The 22487-nt window shown below is 47.8% G+C and overlaps 1 protein-coding gene across 1 annotated transcript; it reads right to left on the bottom strand.

Annotated features, from left to right (window-relative positions):
- Positions 1-1914: 1914 nt before the first annotated feature.
- On the bottom strand, positions 1915-20995 carry LOC141162487 (uncharacterized). The gene is made up of 7 exons (XM_073648653.1): positions 20862-20995; positions 13796-14088; positions 12996-13052; positions 8585-8884; positions 7341-7688; positions 6735-7049; positions 1915-4506 (listed from the first exon to the last, which is right to left on the bottom strand). The coding sequence occupies exons 2-7, from the start codon at positions 14070-14072 to the stop codon at positions 4145-4147; spliced, it is 1659 nt and encodes a 552-aa protein (XP_073504754.1). The 5' UTR covers positions 14073-14088; positions 20862-20995; the 3' UTR covers positions 1915-4144.
- Positions 20996-22487: the final 1492 nt, after the last annotated feature.

The raw sequence follows: 22487 nt of genomic DNA on the forward strand, positions 1-22487 counted from the left end.
AATCAGAATCTTGACGTTGTATTAGCTGATTACATATTTTTACTGGAGTCGGTTAGAACATTTTCCTGCAGTTTGACCTCAGTATCTCAGGCTGAGTTTTCGTTAGCTGTCCACCCCTATGTGTTTTTGAAGCGAACAGGGACATGTGCCCCTATTTACCGGGTTACGGGGTATTCCCATCTTATTATATCGTGGCCAAGATGGTATTACTTCCCTCAGACTTCCTGTGTGACCACTTTTTAGGTGTCTACAATCCTGGCCAAAAGTTTTGAAATTGACACAAATTTTGGTTCTCACAAATGTATATTGTGGCAATTTGCATTAACTCTTGATTATGAAGAGAGATAAGATGAATTGAAAAAAAAAAAGCAAAGTCATTCCTTGCCATAAAAATTAACTTAATCCATTGAATTTGAACCCTGCCACAAAATAACCTTCTTACATCATATCAATGATCTTCTCATTAGCTCAGGAGAAAGTGTTAACGAGGACAAGGTAGCTGATATCACTCAGTGCTGATTGAATTAGGAGACAGGTTTCTGTAAAGGGCATCTGTCACTCCCCAAACCTCAAAGTAAACCATTTAGACATTCATGTAGGGGACTTAACTCCTATAAAAATCATACTTGTACTGCAGATTTTACCTTTTGCATTTTATATTAAAAGTTGTATTACACACAGAATATAAATTAAGGGGTTTAAGGACAACCTTGGTGTGGCAAAGGGCTTGATGTGCCATTCCGAACCCTAAATTCTAATCCTTTTTGTCTCACTTTATGTTGATTGATAGCGCCTGTTTTTGGAGTGCCCCCTAATCTGAAGTCCAATCCCTGCACGCACTGACACTGCAGGGGCCGAAAACTTTTTAAAATCTTTTTCTGATTTTCTGTACATAAAGGGGACTTAAACCTGCAAACAATCTTCTGGATACTGCAGTACAACAGCCCCTGTCTGTCGGTGTAATCCGTGGGCAGCCTGCAGTTGCCAGTGGCACAACAGCGGCATCTGAATGGTTAAACAGCAGCGATTGGAGATAGCTCTGGTCGCTTCTGTTAGACATAGATGCCGGCTATGGAAGACGGCTAGCATCTGTGGAGAGAGCTCAGGTCTATACATGCTGACCGCAGCATATAGTGTTCATTTGTGCTAAATGGATAAATGACCCTACTATTTGTAGTGTTATTGTTGACCGTTGAATCCCAGAAGAGCGGGTCCAGAGGAGGAGTTTATAAACCCGAAAATCTTCCAAATGTACCAGTGATTTACATACAGTATTTGTGGTTAATGATGTTGGCGATTGTGACAGTAGTAGAGACACTCTTGCCCATTTTGGGCCTTTTTAAAAGACAGTCTTGGTGTGAGAACGGAACACACTGCTTAAAAAACTGCAACACAATATTCTAATACATTACATAGATAAAACCCTTATTTTTGAGTTTAAACTCGACTAACAAATTAAAAAAAGATTATTAGAAATTGAGTGTATATTGTTTGCTTATCATTAATGACCAAAAAGCAACCACTTACTTAGTCTTTCATCAGCACAAACAGCCTAAATTTGGGAAGGGGGTGGTATAAAACCATACATATACACCCTCACACGAGTATACATAAACTCACAGGTGTCAAAAATTGGCCCACTCACTACACATGTGATTTGGATGGGACTATAAAAGAGTGCTCCGCTTCTTATATTCTACCTCGCCTACTGCAATTAACTAAAAATGAGCTAAGTTCACCCTAAAACTAGTGCACCCTCACCAAATTTCTTCCTGCTCCCATTCACTGTTTTTATAAAGTGAACACTGGGTAACACACTAGTACACACATACATACCGCTCCCTAGCATCAAACAGGTACACTTCTTGCACTCTGGTCTTCACCAGGTAACACAGTCAGGTTATAGTTTCCCTCTTTGAAGTTGTGGGTACGTTTAAAGCAGCAAAGCACAAACGTATCCATTTATTGATTTAATATACAATAGTAAAGTGCTTACAAAACGACTAAAAGGTGGAATAAAAATGAAATACAGAAAAGGCAAAACAGAAAAACAACAAGGCTAAAATAAAGAAACCCCTTAGGGTATGTACCCATGAGCTTCCGGGCTTGCGGCCCAGATGCTGCGGAAGAGCTGCCGGTGGTTTCCGCTCATCTATGCAAATGAGCGACAGCTATTTTTTTTTTCACATGCAGACTTTCCTCATAGAGGTTAGGTCTATGGAGAAAGCCTACATGCGGACCTGCCCGAGAAATTGACATGCTGCGGTCTGGAAAGATGCACCGCATGTCAGTTTCCGCGGGTGAGCCGCAGATGTATAGTGGACATGGGATTTGTACAAATCCCATCCACTATGCTGTAACATCTGCGTGTTTGACGCTGCATAAGTCCGCAGCGTCAATCCCGCAGCGGCTCCGGATCGTGGGCACACAGCCTTACTAATTGGAATAGTGAGAGATCCTGTGGAGGAGAACGCTGAAATTTAGACAGATCTACAATCCTGACTGCATCTCCTGGGTCTGACCCTTGGCCTCTGCATGAAAGATTTTAAAGGGTCCCTACCAGACCCCTTAATCCTCCTACTGGTCAAGGAGAGTAGTATAGCAGGATTCTTGTGTTTGCCAAGGCCACAAATTAAAACACTTAAAATCAGAGGAGTCGTTGCGTTCCTTGATAACAAATACGTCAGTGGACTGTTTTGAACATGAATTACGACACAGGTGGCATAGAATATGTGAAGGGTAGATACCACACATAGCGCAGACGCATCCAGCAACCAGATGGGTTAACAGGGTGCTGCTAGGGTGCGTGGCCAGGCCTGCCTCAGAGAGACTGAATACAGTCAGTTCTGGCTTGGGGAGTAAGCTTAAAAGATGTGGACCTCTTCATCAGGCTGATTAGGGTCCTGGGACACTATTCCACTGCAACTGCCGCCCGGTTGTCCGTGGTATCTACACAAGAAAGTAGTGGAGCAAGGAGTTATCTGCTGCAGAGCAGGCGCAGGGATCAAACACCACATCTGAGGACTGGGTTTATCCTGCCGTTCAATCCCCCCTGTACCTCACTGCACTAAAGGTTAAAGCCAGGGACGCTGTGACCCGGGGACTGTTGGTGGGAGAACTGTTTAGTGGGATCAAGAGAGATGGAACATGAGTGCATGGACATGTGCTGCTAAAGATAATAGATTTGTGCTGGACTGTGCTAAGGCGGGAAAGACATTGTACTGAGTCTTGAAGAAAAGACTGTTTATTATTGGAGCTTGTTGCTCAAAACCCTTACAATGGACTGTCCGTGCTCTGATAATAAATGCGACTGTTCTACCATTTATGAAGACTCTTGTCAGATGTGTCTGGTCAGCAACTGAATCTATCGTGTGCCTCAGAGAAGCTGCAGCCTATGGTTCCCTGAGTAACGGTTCCCTGAGGATTCCAAAGAATTCATGAAACCCGTCTCGCCCCTATCTGAACTTAGGCAGCGTGCGTGTAACAAATGGATCAATGAATATGTAATATTTCAAAGATATGTGATGTGGGCTGGAGACGGCCATAGAGAGCAAATCTGTATACTAGAGATGAGCAGATCAATTCATGAGAGTCCGGTCCAGGATCCAGGTCAGAGGTACCTAGCAGCTAGACGAGTGACCTGCAAATCTCTCACCTTGCAGCGTCCCCGGTGGGGCATTTGATTTTTTAGGGTTGGCGCGAGAACATCTGTGGGTCACGTCGCAAAGATGACGTTGCTACAGCATATGGCTAATCAAAAGCCTAATCTGGGACAACTGATGATAAGAGATTTGTGAGCCTCTCATCTAGCTGCCAGGCACCACTGACCTGGACAGGAGTCCCACAAATCGATCCTCTCAACTCTACCGTATACATAAACTATTCACCACTGAACATGATTATGTGGAGGCCATCTTGCCTGAGCTTTCGGTTAACAGCATTCAGAAATATATTTTACAGCAGTCCGATGAGATCAGCGTATCTCTAGAACAGACTGGAAATGTTCATTGACTTGTGGGCATGCTGTGTGATCTGTGCAGAGAGGGGGAGGAGGTGAGCTGTGACCATCACTATTTGTGTATGGTGGATCCTGTGACAACATGTGAGTCGGTCTCATTGCAGACTAGTGGAATCCAGGCTATAATCATTCCTCTTCACCAGCCCTTAATATACGGAGAGGTCCGGTGCTTTTCTCTATCGGATGCTCCAGGCTGGGATGATCCACCCTGCAGATAATTTCTGAGCCTTGGTCCTTTGTAGAATCTGGAGTAAAATGTAAAACTGCCGTACAACCATATGTCTTGTTTTTCCTGTCATGAGGTTTAATCACTGCGGCAATGTCATCGGAGTCCAGCATGGCCGACACATTTCCATTTTCCTTTTTATACCAAGACACAGTCACTGAATTTGGGTAATAGCCGGTGATTGGGCACATCATCATGGTTCTGTGATCATCTTCCAACCTGAGGACAAATATGTCTTCTACTTGTGGGATCCAGGGCAGATCTGTGGAGAGGAAGAACATGGGGACTGTTAGTTCTGGTATCATCACTCCTAGATTGTTACCTACCATACCACCCTCCTGGAATACAGAACATTTCCTGTAAGTCCTAGATGTCTTGTGCTTCCTGGTCCAACCCCGCCCCAACCACTGATTGGCAGCTTTCTGTCAATATACAGTGTACACCGAATGCTGCCAATCAGTGGTCTGGATTCAGAGCTCTGCTAGATCTGCAGCAGAGAAAATTGTGAATCTATTACAACTACTTCACCCAGTAGACTGATACATTGTTGGAATCAGGGTCTTTGTCCCTACATCATGCTGCTGTCAAATTACATGGCAAAGCTGCTGATAGATTCCCTTTAATTTCACCATATAACGCACTGAAAAACAAAATTTCGTAATAAGAAAAATTGTGTTGCCATCTTCTCCAACCAGTACCTTTTAGATTTACTTCATCAATGGAACTGGGCTTGTTTTTATGCTTCGCAAGCTGGTATTTTCATTGATACGTTTTTTGGGTAGACATGACGTTTTGATCTATTTTTATTGCAAATTTTTTTAAGGGAGGTGCGGCAAACTAAAAACATGGCGTTCTGGCGTTTTAATTTTTATTCTCATTGCGGTATTTACCGTTTAGGTTAATTAATTTTTATATTTATTATATTATATATTTATTTTATAATTTGATAAATCAGACTTTGGCGGACGTGATGTTACCAAATAAACTTTTTTTTTTTTTAATTGCTTATTTTATTTCATTATTAATAATGGAGAAAAGCATGGGTGATTACATTTTTTTATTTTTAAAAATTTTATAGTCCCCTCAGGGAACTTGAACTTGCGGTCATCTGATCGCTTATACAATATGCTGCAGTAGCAAGATATTGCGGTGTACAGACAAAATAACGTTCTCCTACAAAGCCCAGACACAAGAGGACAGCAATGGCAGCTCTTCCCTCCGCCTAGGAGTCAGAGCAGTGATGGCTGCTGTTTAAATGCTGCTCCGGTTGCTGCTGTAACCAGCAAATGCTGGCAGCTCTTGAGCCTCAACATATGGGGACCCAACATATGATGTACCGATATGTCTTATGCCGGGAATGGGTTAATGGCTAAAATTGAAGCTGGTTGGATCCCTGTCAGTGCCTCTGTGCTCCTCCGATGCTGTAGAGCAGGGTTCCCCAACTCCAGTCCTCAAGGCCCACCAACAGGTCATGTTTTCAGGATTTCCTTAGTATTGCACAGGTGATAATTCCATCATCAGCACAGGCAATAGTTACATCACCTGTGCAATACTAAGGAAATCCTGAAAACATGACCTGTTGGTGGGCCTTGAGGACTGGAGTTGGGGAACCCTGCTGTAGAGCAAAGCTGCCCACGTCGCAGCATCGATGTGCCCACAGCTCAGGCCAGCGGCTCAGCCATGCTGCCGGCCCGAACTGTCAGTCATCAGAAGCGCACTGCCCCCAGCAAGCAAAAAGCCGGGAGGAAGAGGAGCGACGTGCTCCTGAAGATTGAAGATGAGGACACCCCTTCTAAGGCCATTTTATATTACAGATTCTGGCTTACATTTTGGAGCCCTGTGCATTATCGAATATGTTAGAAAAAGTGCAAAAAAGTAATCAGCTCACCAATAAAAAGATCCGAGGCACGGAAACGTGTAGGGCCACAAAGGAAATAACGGAGAAAGAAGGGAAATTCCAGGGTCAGAATCTTCAGTTAAAAGCCAAGAATTTATTCAAAAATGTTAAAAAAAAAAAATCCCAAAACGATACAGAAGAAAAATGTAGGAAAATCTATCAAACGCGTTTCAGGCAACCGTCCTTAATCATTACAAGAATATGTTACGTATAAATTTATACAGTGAAAAATGACATTGGGGCCGCTTCACCAAAGTGTTAACGCCAGATTTTTGGTGTAAAACACTTTGAAAAGTCACGAAGTCTTTGCGCAGTGCAAAGTTGGTGAAAAATGTTGCAACTTTTGGCATTTTCACACCAGTCTTGGTCAGCTAGGGGTAGAATGGTGCCAAGTCTTAATGAATCGCCCCCATTATTTTTTCCGCCGTTACATGACTTTACAGTGTCTGGTATAAAGATGTCATCTAGAATGCAAGTCACAAGTGTGCAGACGCTGATCTAGCAGGGGGTGCTCGGAGATTGGTGTTTCGCTTGTAACTGTTTGCAGTAAAAGCAGAATGATAACACATGGTAGTCTGGCGCCTGGGTCTCACCTCTTGCAGACAACGTCCTTGTCTCCGGTCCATCCATAGATTCGTGCTGCCAGGTCACATATATTTTATACTTGGGGTCTCCAAAACAATATCCCGAAATGCCACAGTTGCTGGTTACGTCGTACAAGGAATCTTCACGTTGGGTGAGCGTTTCCGTGTGTAGTGTCATCTGCTGCACCCCTTTTCTGGGTTGTGTCTCCCCCCGATGCCACTTCACCTTGATGTCTTTGGGGTAAAACTTTTTAAGTTGCATGGAAAACTGCACCAACATATTATCATCCAGGGCTTTGGTTATGGACTCCAGTTGAGGTTTTGCTGTAAAGGAAGATAATAGGACAATTGTGAAAATTAAGGCAAAAACTTGGGAAAAAAACGCATCCTAATGAATCCTATTCGAGGCAAGGTGCTCAGCTCCGGCAACCTGCAGCAATGAAGGGTTTTGTCCAAAATAGTTGGTGAATTGGATTGTTTTCGACCCAAAATCAACTCTGGTCGGTAGACCCGCAGACAGTCCGTGCACTGTGGTCCTTCATTGGACAGAGCTCTGCAGGAGCCCTGAGGACTTCTGATCACCTTCCTAACTATTATCGTCAGTTATAACCTCACCCAGGATTTTCATTCCTCCTGTGCTTTTCTTGATTGCTTTCTCCAGAGAAGGATGTTCTACATGGCAGATGTATTCTGCCCCGAGGTGGTCTTCCAGAGACGGTGTTATCGTTAGCTTCGCTGTACAGCTGTAGGTGTTGTCTGGATTTCTATTCGATCTGATTTTTGGAATTGAAACATTATCAGAATCTTCACATAACTCCAGAGTCTTTTTATTTTTCCTGAACCACTTCACCGTGACGTCACCCGGATAATATCCTGATATGCGACACTGAAACACTACAGGGTTGTCGTGATATACACACGGCGGCGTCTGTATCTCATCCATGACCGGCCTCCAGAGGAAATCTGTCAGAGAGAGAATGCACAATCTTGTAACACTAGGAAAAGTCTAAAGGGGATCTGTCTGCAGGTTTTTGCAATTTAAGACCGCAGCATGAGGTAGGAGCAGAGACCCTGATTTCTGTAATGATTCATTTATTAGGCTGTGTGCTGTAGTTTTAATACAATCAGTGTTTTATCAGCAGGTGATTACCACTGCAGAACTAGGTGTCTCGTGCCAGAAAGTCCAACTAATCTGTGTAACCCCGCTGCCCTCCTCTGATTGGTAGCTTTCTCCCTATGCACAGCGTACACTGGAAGTGGCCAATAAGGGCTGTGGGGCGGGTTTATACAGATCTCAGCATTCCGACCATTGCTACATTTACAACAGAGAAAACAGGGATTCTATCAAAACTGCACCAAGCAGCCCAGTAAGTGATATATCTCTGGAATCAGGGTCTCTGCTACATCATTCTGTTATCTGATTATATAGCAAAAACCTGCTGACAGATTCCCTCAGCACCATTAAAGGGGTTGTACAGTCAGAATATGCTGACAACCTATCCTAGGTCATCAATATCAGATTGGTGACCTCCACTTTTCAACCGTTACAAGCTCTAACAATGGCCAGATGTAAACACATTGCGCTGCGCAGCTCCATTCAATGTGTAGTGGAAGCTGCTGGGCACTGCAGAACAGATCCTATTCCAAAGAATAGGCAAAAGTATAGGAGCTGCTCTGCAGCACACGGCAGCTTCCACTACACATTCAGTGGCGGTACGCAGTGCAGTTTATTGGTGGGGGTGCTAGGTATCGGACCCTCACCAATCTGATATTGATTACCTTTCTTCAGTATAGTCTGACTGGACATCCCCCTTTAACCATAGCTTCCTTAATCTTCTTTCTGTATGGATTTTTCTTACCTTGATCAGTAATGGAGAACGTCTGCTGCCCCTTGGTGTTTGTATATTCATGTTCCCAGCTGACGTGGACGGTGGATTCTGGAGATCTGATGGAATCCTGTGAAATTCTGGCTTCACTACATACGGAGAATGATCTGTGCTCGAGGCTTTCTGTGTAGAGATCCTGTGATGATAAGACTTCTCCTGACTTCTCTTTTCCACACTTCCATTTCATATGGAGATATCCGGGATAAAATGTCTCCAACGTGACACTGCAGATCATCTCGCCCGTGTCGCTCAGGTGCAGCATCATTGGTCTGGCTAAAAAAAAGTAAAATATCCGAATGCACTTGTTTTTAACGAATAATTTTAATTATTTTATCTACCAAATTCTCAATTGTTCTGCATTGGAAAAAAAAAGTGCACCTGTGCTGCCCTGTAGCCTCTCTTGTGTTACCCTCTCCATACTGTGATTCTTTAGGCTGCTGTGGCGCCCCTGAGGGTTCGGTCGCCACAAGGGGGGATACTGCAGCCTGTCAGCAGGTGTAGTGTCTCCTCACCCAGGTAAGGAAGGTGCACTGGTCAGGACCCTAATCTACATTCAACACTACACACTCCTGACCTATGGGAGGCAAGTATGCACCATAGTGCTGCCTCAGCAGGATCACAAGTGAGGGGAACCGAAAGTAAGGGGAACCATGTAGTGGGTGAAGGGAAGAACACAGTTTTAGTTAGCTCACATAATTTGCTATATATTAGCCAGCCATCTTGCTCCTGTTCTCGATTCTGAGTCCTATTGATGGAGTGTGGTCTTCACAGCTGGCAGTGGCCATGTGTTGGAGCCTGCAGCATGTAGTAGATGCACGGTCCTCGTGCTCTGACCTTGACACGAGGAGCGGGTATGAGTTAACAGTGTCTCTACCCCGGTCAAGTTTCCTTGCTCAAGGGAGCTATAGTGAAACAGCTCCACAAGCAAAAGGATCCCAGGGAGTACGGACGGAGCGGCGTACGCCACCTGTACTCTCCATCCTGGCCCAGCCACGGGGATTCCTGCTGCAAGAGGGGTACCGGCCCCCGACATCTGACTTTGCCACTTCATGTCTCTGTCAGAGAAGCCCGGAAGGCTCCAGTGGATCCCGTCGCGGGACGGACGGAACAGCAATAGCCGCCGTGCCCCAAATCTGTGCATAGTCCAGAGGGAGACCCAGCCTTTGCACGCACGTGGACAGGAGAGGTCAAAAGGGACAGTTTAGGAACATTCAGAGGGTCCGGACTCTTTATTCTGCACTGCACCACACAGCACCAGAGTATTTCTATAACTACTCCTTCCATCCTCCTGCGCCCCTGCCCTGAGGCCCTGCTCCGCCTGTGGGGAGTCATAACATCTCAAGCTGCCACAACATCCAGCCTCAGAGGACTGCTAGCAGCGCTGGTGGCGCATCACCAGACACCGCAGGTGGCGTAGTCTCAATTCCACCACTCGTCCTCATCAACACCGATAGTCCATTAGTTTTTAATGTGACGGACCTGGTCATCTGACCCGGCTCTGAGTTCCCCCGTCATCTTCCCAGGGCAGGGCTGCGAGCGTCACACTGCCTTCACACATTGCAGCCACGATGGTCTATTCTTGTCGTGATCGTGGTAAAACGGCTATGTTTTTGCCAAAAAAATAAAACTCAACATTTGAACACCGCCTAATGGTCAACTCGTTTACTGCCAGGTTATCTTTCTAATAGTAAAGCATAAGGAGATAAGCTCCACAGACAACCCTTAAAGCCAGAAATCTGGTGTGGGGGCCAGCACATTGCGTTTAAGGACATGTTCGGTGGCTCCATCGCGGCATACGTCCGAACCCCCCGCAAAGCGGGATTCAGATCTGTGCGTCAGTGTAGATAAAAAAAAATAGTCAGCACTCCGTAGTCCTTGTTAGTAATTGGTGGTGCACGTGGAGAGATAGATTGCAAGTGTGGCGCCCCTGCGGGTTCAGTCGCCACAGAGGTACTGCATCTCACTCAGGTAAGTAAGGAGTGCTGCCAGGAACCCTAACACCTGTATCCAACACTACACTACTCCAGACCAGCAGGAGGAGCAAGATGCGTCGCTTCCCTGCTGAGCCCTGTCCCTGGCTGGAGTGGGGGGAACCAAAGTAGGGGGAACCATGTAGTGGGTGTGGGTGGAGGAAGTAGATCAGGGGAGCACTTGTTAGGAATAGTATAAAGAGGGAAGCCATCTTGGGAGTCCAGTCAGTCAGTCAGAGAGACAGTCTGAGAGGAGAAGTAGAGGGAGCAGGAGCTCTGTAGGAGCTCTGCTCTGGAGGAGGGCCTAGCCAGAGAGGCTCAAGACTGAAGAGAGAGAGAGGAGCAGGAGAAAGGCTCCAGGAACATGGAAGGGACCCCAGGGGTACGGGTAGTGCTGGAGGCCACCCGTTCGCCCGAATCTACCAGGAGGTGGAGGGGTCAGGTCGCACAGAGGGGACCGGTCCCTAAACTAGCAGAGTTCTTTAAGCCTCAATTAGGAAACCGGAGGCTGCAGTATTTCAGGTACTGCAGCCAAAAGCCACATCTAATCATCAAACAGGTGGCCATAGAGGACCCAGGGGACAGTGAAGACGTCGCCCGGCAAGGTCCGCGGCCACTGGCCTGAGACACTGGGTGTGAGGTGCAGGGAGACAGCCAGAAGGAACACACAGAAGGGGGTCCCGTTGCGTACTCCGGAGAGACCTGGGAGTTTGCTGAACCCCTCCCTGAGTTAGCACAGGACGCCGTGGGGAGTTACTCTAGTACTGGTAACTGGAAGTCTAAGAAACCGTGAGTAAACCCTGAGGACTGCACCTTACTGTCTCTGTGATCATTATCTGCGCCATCCTCTGCACTACACCATAAGGCTAAGTGCCCACGTAGCGTTTTTCAAGCGTATATGCTGTGGAATTTCCGCAGCATAAACGCTTGTTAAACGCTAGGTAATCCGCACCCCATGGTCCCCAAGGGGATTCCGCAAGTTCTATGCCCATGCTGCGGATTTTTCCGCAGCGTTTATGCTGCGCTCAAAAATCCGCAGCATGTCCATTAATTTTGCGGAAGCGCAGCGTAATCGCCGCCATAAACTTGCATTGAGACGCATAGAATCCGTGTCAGTACATTTGTAGTCACAGATTATATGAGTTTCAATGTGCCGATGGTACCCAGTTCTGGAGGAGAGGAGACTCTCATCCAGACCTGGGTACCATTCTACCTGTAAAAAAAAGATTAAAATAAAAAAAAAAGATTATATTCACCTTCCAACGGCCCCCGGTCTCCTTCCCTTTGTTTGCGGGCAGGACTGAAGGACCTGCGGTGACGTCACAGTCATGTGACCGCAGGCCCTTCAGTGCAGTGTCCCGCGATCAGCTGACAGCCAGGAACGAGAGCAGCAACACACGCTGGGCCATCGGAAGGTAAGTATAGGTTTATTTTTTTATTTTTTTACCATTCTTTTACAGTCACACTATATATGCAGTTTGCATGGATTTATATAGTGTGACCAAGTTGTCAAGCACTTTCCAAGTGATGATAAAATCGCCTGGAAAGCGCTTGTCAATCCGCATGCAGAAACGCATGTGAAGAACGCTTCACATCCGCATGTATTTGGCAGGAAAAACGCATGTACAATCCGCATGCGTTTTTTCTGGCAAGGGAGATGCAGAAATGCTGCAAAAATTTTCTGCTTCATTTCTGCATCGTGGGCACATAGCCTTACAGCAACATCTACTCTGCCCTGGAGCTAAGCTCTACCTGTGGAGAGCTGAACCAACTCTGCTGCATTCACACCAGCTCCAGAGGACCTGCTCCACAGCGGCGGCTACCTTTAGCCGCATACCACAGGTGGCGGCACGAACATTTCATAAAAACTATAATCCTCTTTACCAAATTCCCCTTTTATTGACCGCCCTGGGTCACAGACCGGATCACCGCCACTGTGACATCTCCCCTAGTAACGACCGGTCCGGCTACTGAGTACCCCACGGCACAGGGGGCGCGTTCCAAAGAAAGTAGAAAGATCCCGGCACTCACGTGTATACGATCAATTCATTTATTCCACATATAGGAAAACTACAACAAAACGTTTCAGCCCCTTGCAGGCTTTTGTCAATTGAATTTTGTCAAACGTTTTGTTGTGGTTTTCCTACATGTGGAATAAATGAATTGATCGTATACACGTGAGTGCCGGGATCTTTCTACTTTGCTGTGCGTCAGTGGGGCCATAGACTGTAATGCTGCCGGCAGAGCGAATGTGCGCTCCGACGTGCGTCATTTTCGAGAGTGTACACTACTGGAGGCCGACACTCAGACATAGAAGACTGATATTACTATTTCATGGTGGGATTCTGGGGCCTCCAAGTTCTGTATCAGGAAATGGAACAAAGGAAAGAGGAAATCTCCTTTTTCTTTCTTACCTTCAGGGGCTAAACATTTCGATTCCTCCAGTTGAGTCAGCCTTACAAATCGATTCACTGCACAGAAATACAGGAAAAGGTTAAAAATATTTGACTGATGGACGACACTAAATGACCTGAAAAAAAAATCTTTCATGTGCATAAAATATGAATAAATGCAACTTGTTTAGAATAAGGAAGGTGCCCTAATCTGAAAATATCTGCTGGTTCTGGGTTCAGCAGCTTCAGGCTTATATTTACCACTGGGGAGGAATGGCACACCAAGGAGTCTAGTTGGCTAAGCCAGCCCCCTTGGTGACATAAAGAGGGCCTGACTTCTAAGAGCCCATCAGCCATCCACTATGCTCCCAGTAAATCTAGAGGGCTCCCAAACGAGTTGACAAATTTCCTAGACCCTGATGGCACCTACTGCAATCTAGCAATCCCAGGAGGCTTTTGGTTTTCCAGCATCTCAGGGGTGGAGCACTGCCCAACCACCTCCTACTTCCTGTTTGTAGGGGGCAGTGCGCTCCTGAAGACTGACAGTTCGGACCAGTAGCAGGGGCCAATGCTGTGCGCTCTCTCATGGTTAATAACAGAGGCAAATCAAGTGAGTAGCGCAGGGACAATGAAGGTGACTGGATCCAATAATGCTGAGCTCCTAGGCCTGGGAAACCGGCTACCGCTGATAGACTGCAGAGGTGTCCTATAACCAAGGTAATGAGCAGTACACCATAGAATTAAATAATTCTTAAAAATAAGCGGTAAATTGCAAGCTTACTTTAGTTAGTTTTATGTAAAGGTTTTAGACATCCTGTTACCTTTTTTCAAGTCCTCCACCAGTTCCTCTGCCACTTTCTTCTCATTGATCTTTTCCAGAGCTTCCAGGGTCACCTCAACCCCATAAACATCCTTGTAGTATTCTCGGATCAGATCAGCAACATCCGTCCAATCCTTGTCCTCCAGTTTGCCCCTCGGGATCCTCCTATAATTCTCTTTTACCTCAATTTCATGTAGCTGCTTTCTAAACTTCTTAAATCCCATCTTCTCCAGATTCTCTAGAGCATAGACCAGAGCATCTCTCACAGTCAGCCCCATCTCCTCCTACAAGGGACTGTCACAAAATATCCACTTTAATGCACTTTCTTATCGTCTCCTGTAATCAACTTAAAAGTGTCTGAGATTATAATTTACGAAAATGACTGCAGAAAATGTTACAAAATGAAAATGGCCATTTGTGCATCGGAGTTCTGAGATGGTGAAAAATTATGGGTTTTTTAAGTTTTTAAATCCACTTCAGAATCTTCTTTGAGTTTCATGCACACTGAGGGTATTGAGGAGTTTTTTGGAGCAGAAACTGAGTGGAAACTCTCCAAATCTCAAAACTCCTCAAAAACGTTCTAGTTTCCACTCCATTTCCGCTCCAAAAACCCAGCAAAAAGACTCAGTGTGCACATTTCCTTGGAAGATCTTTGGAGAAGTTCATCTTTTCCTGAAACATTTTTGACGAGTTTTTTATCTAAGGTTTTGTTTCCACGATGAGTTTTCGCTGAATTTTTTACGCTGCGTATCTTAGAAGAAACACAAGGGACCTATCAAAAAATCTGTAACATAAAAAAACTCACCAAAAGCTCATCATGGGAACCTAGCCTAGCCTTTTTTTTGCAGCCTTTTATTTGGACAATGCCTAGTTTGGAGCAGATTCCATCCAGAGCCGCTTACGGCACCACTTCAGCGTTGTTGTCTTTTTAATTCCTTTGCTGGAGTGTTGTTAATAATAGTAATTCCCTGACTGTAGTCTTATACCTATTAGCTGTCATATTCAACTCCTCCCGTCGCCACTCCGGTCCCTTGCTGCCATCTTGCAAGCACAACTTCTGACTGACTAGAAGTCAGAGGTAATGGTCACAAACTCTCAGTATAAGTCTATGAGAATCTCGTTCTGGCTCTCATAGACTGCCATTGAGTCGTGACTACTGGACCACCCAGCAAACACTGGAGTGGTCCGGCAGGTCACAAACTACTGGAGACCAACAAGAGTAGTGCCGGTAACAGATGAAGACGGCGGTTGGTGAGTATGGGACTAAGGGCAGCTAACTTACGGTAGGTTAGGGGCTCTACTCCGCTGCTGCAATAATAAAAAAAAAGCTAAAGTGGTGCTTTAAAAAAGTAACATACACTTTCTTTTTTCCCCATCAGGTTTTTCCTAAAGTTTTTTTTTTTCAGCATTTGATGGGACAGCGCCTTGTTTTTCTTTCCCTCCAGGTATGTTTCAAAATTTGAAGTGGGAAAAAAATGCTTAAAACATATGAAAAGCACAAGGGTTTAACAATAGAATGAAGGGGAAGAGTCTTTCAATTATTTTTTTTAAAACGATTTTTCCGACATTGTTTGGAGTGAACCCGCTCCAAAAGACTCCTGAAAAAAACATTGTATGCATATGTGACACCCCAGGGGTCTGGTTGTCACAGTGATAGAGATATTACGTCTGAGAGCAGGTGTGAGGTCCTTTGGTCAGGGATCCTGTGCATGCCACACCTCCTGCCCAGTCTTGGGAGGGGAAGGACTTCCCCTATATAAACCTGGGGCTGAGGCAGGGTAGGGAGTTCTGAGAGGAGAAGACAGGGAGCAGAGCTGCTCTATGGGCTCTGCTCCACAGGCAGGCCCTGTCCAGGGGCCTGAGCCTGGAGTCCAGGAAGAGTAGAGACAAGAGCAGCATAGGAAGCAGCAGAGTCACAAGGAGTCAGGGGCTGGCAGCTAAAGAGCTCGCCCTGACTAAGAAGATTCTTTACCGGACCCGGAGTCCGAGGCTGTGGGGACTAACTTCTACCCAGCAGCAGAATCCGTCAGGCAGGGGATTTCAGGTCCCCTGGCCCAGAAGCCCGAAGGCCCGGTCACACGCGTGGGACCAGCACCGCCATCGTGGAGCGGAAGCCATTAGAAGGCCCCGAGTCACCGGCCATACGGGTGAGCACCACACGGTACACTCAGGGACGTGGGCTACTTACATCAGCTTCTAGCAAGGTAGCCAGAAGAGTACAGTCAGCTTGGGAGGCCTACAACTACGCCTGGCCAGGGGAGATCCCATCTGCTCAAGGACTGACCAGGCCCCGTTCGCTAGCAAGTACTCCGGGAGGGTCTATCGTTGTTACCAGTAAAGACCCTGAACGCTACCATACCGTCTCTGAGTGGTTCCTGCTACCCCCATCATCCACGTCGGCTGCCCTGAGGCCATACCCCTCCCGTTGGGGGTTATACTATCACGCTGCACCATCCTTCCACCGGCCTCAGCGGTCTGCCCTGCAGCAGCAGCCCCCTGGCTGCATTCAACGGGTGGCGTAGTCATCAACCATTTTCTACCGCTAACAGACTGCCGTCCAGTTTGACTCCCTGGGCACGGACCGGGTCACCGCCACGAGACTACAACCCTAAACAGATCCGGCTCCGGGTAAGCTCCCGCGTGCGCAACGCAGCGCGACACAGGCCCAGGGGCGCGTCAACTTTGGCGTAGTCGGCAGGATTTCGTGCCCGCAACCACCGGGTACTGCATGCCTGAAAAGCAAAGACTGTTCAAACTTACCAGTGGTGAAGGTTTCCCGCCATCCGGCGCCATCTTCTACCTTCTTCCCGCCATCCGCGAAGTTTTCCCGCCATCCGGCGCCATCTTCGACCTTCTTCCCGCCATCCGTGGAGTTTTCCCGCCATTGGACGCCATCTTGAGGACGCCGCGCGGGAAGAAGAGGGGCGTGGACTCCGAAAGCGCGCGAGAACTGAAGCCCCGCCTCACGTCCGGACGTTGCGTAAGGTCCTGGAAGGAGCCCAGCAGACGCCGACGTCACAGGAGCGCGACGCCAGGTCCTCTACCCCGACGATTGACTGCGGAGCCGCGGCCTACGGAAGAGGATCTCCGGAAGGTAGGCCACGGTCCACTAGGGGGGAGGAGGACACCAGGAACGGACAGCAAGATGGCGGACCGGCAGCAGACTAAGCTGCCCAGCATCGGCAGTGCCCCAGTCGTCGCCGGCCCCGACCAGCGCCGGGAGAAGACGCGTGACGCAGGAGCGGTCGCGGGAGCAGGTAAGAGGAGTCTCCCTGTCCCGGACGCTGCCAGCGTCAGCCTGCTCCCGGGCCCCCTGGTGGAGCCGCCGATTCCGGGCGCTGCAGACACCGACCTGCTCCAGCCCCCGCAACAAGCCCTGCGGCCAAGCCCTCCAGCCCTGGGCACTACCACCACCAGCCCGCGCCCAGGCCCAAAGTTGCACCCTCTGACCCCGGGCGTCATCAACGGCGACCCTCTCCACGCCTGGTCGCAAGGCCTGAACTCCCCAGGTGCAAAAGGACTGTACGCCCTCCACGTTAACCAAGGAGGAGCTGCAGTACTACCAATACGAGGAAAGCCAAGAGGACCCGGACGGGTCTGAAGCCTACACACAAGAAGGAGCAGGAGGATGCCGTTACTGAAGTACGGTAAAGTGGAACTGTACATAGTTACCCGTAGGGGTACTTGTGTTGCTAATTAAAATATGGTCCCCGTTGGGACAAGTGTGAACTGTTCCCGTGTGTCCCCTATCCTTAACCAGGCTGAGGACTGTGAGCAGCCAATCCTTATCCCCACTGGCCGAGGACTGAGAGCGGCCATATCTTGTAAATATTATGTGTTTCCAGTTATTTATAGGAGTCCTTGGTGGATTTACCGGGAATCCTTTGTACAGTTAGTGGAGCGTAACCCAGGATGGACTAAAAGACTGTTAAGGACTCGGGGTAGGACAGACCCCTACCTGGTTACGTCTCCCTGTTTTGGTGAAATGGACACCTTTGCTTTTCTTCAAAGACTGCACCCGGTTGCGGACATCCGTGACCATCTTATTGTGCTTCCTTATTGTATTTTATTGTTCTTTGATATACCTTGTTATATTTTTCTAAAAAGTGTTTAGTCCCGGAGTACTAAATTTCACTAGGGGGGAGTGTGACACCCCAGGGGTCTGGTTGTCACAGTGATAGAGATATTACGTCTGAGAGCAGGTGGGAGGTCCTTTGGTCAGGGATCCTGTGCATGCCACACCTCCTGCCCAGTCTTGGGAGGGGAAGGACTTCCCCTATATAAACCTGGGGCTGAGGCAGGGTAGGGAGTTCTGAGAGGAGAAGACAGGGAGCAGAGCTGCTCTATGGGCTCTGCTCCACAGGCAGGCCCTGTCCAGGGGCCTGAGCCTGGAGTCCAGGAAGAGTAGAGACAAGAGCAGCATAGGAAGCAGCAGAGTCACAAGGAGTCAGGGGCTGGCAGCTAAAGAGCTCGCCCTGACTAAGAAGATTCTTTACCGGACCCGGAGTCCGAGGCTGTGGGGACTAACTTCTACCCAGCAGCAGAATCCGTCAGGCAGGGGATTTCAGGTCCCCTGGCCCAGAAGCCCGAAGGCCCGGTCACACGCGTGGGACCAGCACCGCCATCGTGGAGCGGAAGCCATTAGAAGGCCCCGAGTCACCGGCCATACGGGTGAGCACCACACGGTACACTCAGGGACGTGGGCTACTTACATCAGCTTCTAGCAAGGTAGCCAGAAGAGTACAGTCAGCTTGGGAGGCCTACAACTACGCCTGGCCAGGGGAGATCCCATCTGCTCAAGGACTGACCAGGCCCCGTTCGCTAGCAAGTACTCCGGGAGGGTCTATCGTTGTTACCAGTAAAGACCCTGAACGCTACCATACCGTCTCTGAGTGGTTCCTGCTACCCCCATCATCCACGTCGGCTGCCCTGAGGCCATACCCCTCCCGTTGGGGGTTATACTATCACGCTGCACCATCCTTCCACCGGCCTCAGCGGTCTGCCCTGCAGCAGCAGCCCCCTGGCTGCATTCAACGGGTGGCGTAGTCATCAACCATTTTCTACCGCTAACAGACTGCCGTCCAGTTTGACTCCCTGGGCACGGACCGGGTCACCGCCACGAGACTACAACCCTAAACAGATCCGGCTCCGGGTAAGCTCCCGCGTGCGCAACGCAGCGCGACACAGGCCCAGGGGCGCGTCACATATAGTATTACTCAGCCATCAAATCCAGTGCCTTTCTAGCACCAATGCTCCAGTGGTCCCGGATGGTCTTTGTTTATTTGTCCTCTAGTAATGATCTGGTAAGGAGATGGATGAATGGAAGATTTCCACAGTTAATGCATAATAAGGCGTCTAGAAATAAGCAACACCATCAACTGACCAAAGATTGTAAGACAAGAGAAAGTGGAAAGAATTGCATCAGCAGGAACTGTATAACAAAGCGCATGGTTCCTGAGGGAAAGAGATTGGAGGAGACACCAGGTCAGGTGAAAGCTGTTTAGCAGATAGTAATTATAAAAGGCCCAGGAGGGCAGTGAAGGGGGAGAGTCGGCGCCTGGACCTGTATCAGGACAGACGTGTGGTGCAGCGAGGTTGGCTTACCGCCGACATTATGAGTGACCAGATACAAGTGAAGAATCAAGTGACCACATCTGAGTGGGGAACTAAGTGACCAGACCACAACCACAACCGAAAGAAGGATCGAGTGACCAGATCCAAGAGAGGAATTGAGTGACCAGACCCGAGTGAAGAACCGAAACTGGAGTTAAGTGAACAGAACCAGAGCAGAGTGAATGGGACCAGAGCCACGAGAAGCAAGCAAACCGTGTTAGAGGGACGTTTGTGTGATCCACAACATGAGGTGCAGAAGTACAATACACAGGGGACCGGGGCCAATCTTCAGGGGATGGAGGTGGCCAGAGCAACCTGTGCTAGAAGCGACTCACCAAGGAAGGACTTGCGGCCTAACGTTGTAGTAGCATAGCCTTTCAATAAATCCTGGACAGCGTGTGTTATTACCACCAGCCAGACCGGGTAACGATGGTGACGGGTACATGGCTGACTGTGATGCACCATAGAACAGAGTGACAGCATAGAGACACTTGTGTCTATTGTAAATGTTCAGTGCCTTGTATAATAGGGTTTAATCTATATAACTGTCACCGCTGCTTCTATCTGAAGAACTAACTTTTGTATAAATTGTAAAACCTTCTATTGCTCTCTAATAATTTACAATATCATGTTCTGTACATCCACATGACTGCTGCCTCCAATCACCGGTCCCAGGAGGTCCCATACCCTGGACGCTGCCATCATCGCTGAGGCCAGGGATCGGCTGCAGCCGTCACTTGGAGTTACAGACAAGCAAGGCATCAGTTCTCGAGCCGCGCTGGATCTGACAGGTGAGTAATGGGAACATGAGACTAGAACAATGGAAGCTGAGGAGTTCTCCATCTTCGTGTGCTTTTGAGATAGACCTGGTCTTTCTGGATATTGGTTGGTTAATGACTCGTGAACAATTTCTGTTGATTTTATATTTGGGAAAGTTCTCCATAAAGGTGGATTGTGGGGTCACGGGACTTATAAGGGATTTCCACCCTCTGAAAAATGCAGATTCTAGATCTAGAACGTCTCTGTAATGTATCTCTCACTCATAGTTACTGAGGACAGAACTTGCTATTTGTTACCATCTTTTCAGTTTGCCATGAAAAGGGATCAAGCACCGAGGACGCTCCTTTTTTTATTATTTTTCTAGTAGCGAGCATGGTACAAAGTCCTCGTTACTTACTAGTTCTTTATGGAGAGGACAATCAGGAGTTAAACATTCCCCCTTTGTCAGACTCTGCTCTTACAGAAAAGGCCAAGCCCTGCAGCATATCCTGCCACAATCTGTGGGTCTTTTATGCTTAAATATCCAGCACATAGGGACTTTTCGTAGGAGCTGACGCTCCCGTCACCGCTGTGACTAATATATAATTCTGCCATCTCCTCCTCGCACACATTATGCTGCACATATTACATGAATGCTACATATATGGGAGTATTGGGGCTTGGTAGTTGCTTACATGGCTCCGATCTGTGTCTTGCCTTCTTTCTTCCTGATCTCGGCCCCTTTTAAAGCTAAACAACATTCACCCCACCCATCAGGGAGGAGGCGGTGAGGCAGCTGGGGCCATACACTGTGCTGTGGGAATATGCTGAGTGGGGCTCAGTTTTCTCACTTATATTCTTTCTTTTGGATGCGTCTCACTTTTTACCTGTTTTATATAGCAGGACGCCGGTGTTTCCACATGTGGCAGATTACATTTCTCCCACTGCTGCACACTTTCAGATATAGTTTGTAAAAATCCAGAAATATGGGCTTGTTCACATCTGCATCATAGTGGAAGTTATTCAGGCAGCATATCCCAATGGTGCCCGAAACACCGCATACTTATAATGGGGTCATTCTCAGTTCCACAGGATAAGATATGAATGTTTGGGGGTCTCAAAGTCCGCTGTGTGATTGGAGTGGGCATGTGTAACCACCACTGTTCACTTCAATAGGTCAGATGCAGATAGTTGAGCTGTCAGTCCCATGGAAGTGAATGTAGTAATGCACACATGGATATTACCATTTCATTCACACAGGGAAATTTGGAACCCCCGTTTTTGTAATCATTGGGGTCCCAGTCCTACATTGTAAACAAGCAGATGTTAACACCATTAGTGTTTTGAGTTTATTAATTTATTACTTTTTTTGGTACATAGCATTTTTTAAAGGTAATCTATCTGCAAGTTTTTTGCTTTTTAATTTGAGAGCACTATGATGTAGGGGAAGGGACCCTGATTCCAGGGATGTGTCACTTACTAGGCTGTGTATTGCTGTTTCAATATAGTGTTTTTTTTTATCAGAAGATTATCATTAGAGGACTAGCTGTCTCGTGCCAACTAGTCCTCCTGCTCTGTGTAACCCCGCCCCCCACCACTGATTGGCAGCTTTCTGTCTATCCACAATGTTCACAGAAATTTGCCAATCAGGGGTGTGTGTGTGGCACCCTGCTGTTCACAGGTACCACAGGACCCAAAAGGGTGCATGGACGGACTTCTCCACAAGAGGCCCTCATTACAAACAAACACCTCCATCCTTCCACCTCATACCACCAGAGGGAGCCCTGTTAGGGATATATATATGACGCGCCCCCTGGGCCATGGGGAACCCGGAGCCGGGCCTTTTGTAAGATGCTGGGGGTTGTAGTCTCAGTGTGGCGGTGACCCGGTCCGTGGCTCAGGGTGGTCAAACCTGTGGCAGCCTTATTAGTATTGTAATTGTCCGACTACGCCACCCGTGGATTGCTGTCAGTGGGGACCGCTGCTGCGATGCAGACCACTGAGGCTGATGTTATATGCGCAGCGAAGTATGGGATGACTCCCCACGGGAGAAGTATTACCTCAGGGCAGCTAGTGTAGAAGATGGGAGTGATGGTGCACGAGCGTCCCAGCACCAGTTGTGCTGGTGCGGCGATGAAACACAGAGACGTGCGGTTGCAGTTTCCAATGCTTTACTCACAGTTGTTATTCGTGTCAATCCTGCAGGCGATGACTGCCCAAGCCGTGCTGCGTCCACCAGGCAGGGGACTCGACCAACTCCCAGGCAGTTCCAGAGCGTGGCACAGGGCTCCCTTCTTTTCCTTTCTCTGGCCGTCCCCACC

The sequence above is a fragment of the Phyllobates terribilis genome, unplaced genomic scaffold (genome assembly GCF_046119375.1).
Source record: "Phyllobates terribilis strain yellow unplaced genomic scaffold, ASM4611937v1 Scaffold_9__5_contigs__length_417890890, whole genome shotgun sequence".
Taxonomy (NCBI): domain Eukaryota; kingdom Metazoa; phylum Chordata; class Amphibia; order Anura; family Dendrobatidae; genus Phyllobates; species Phyllobates terribilis.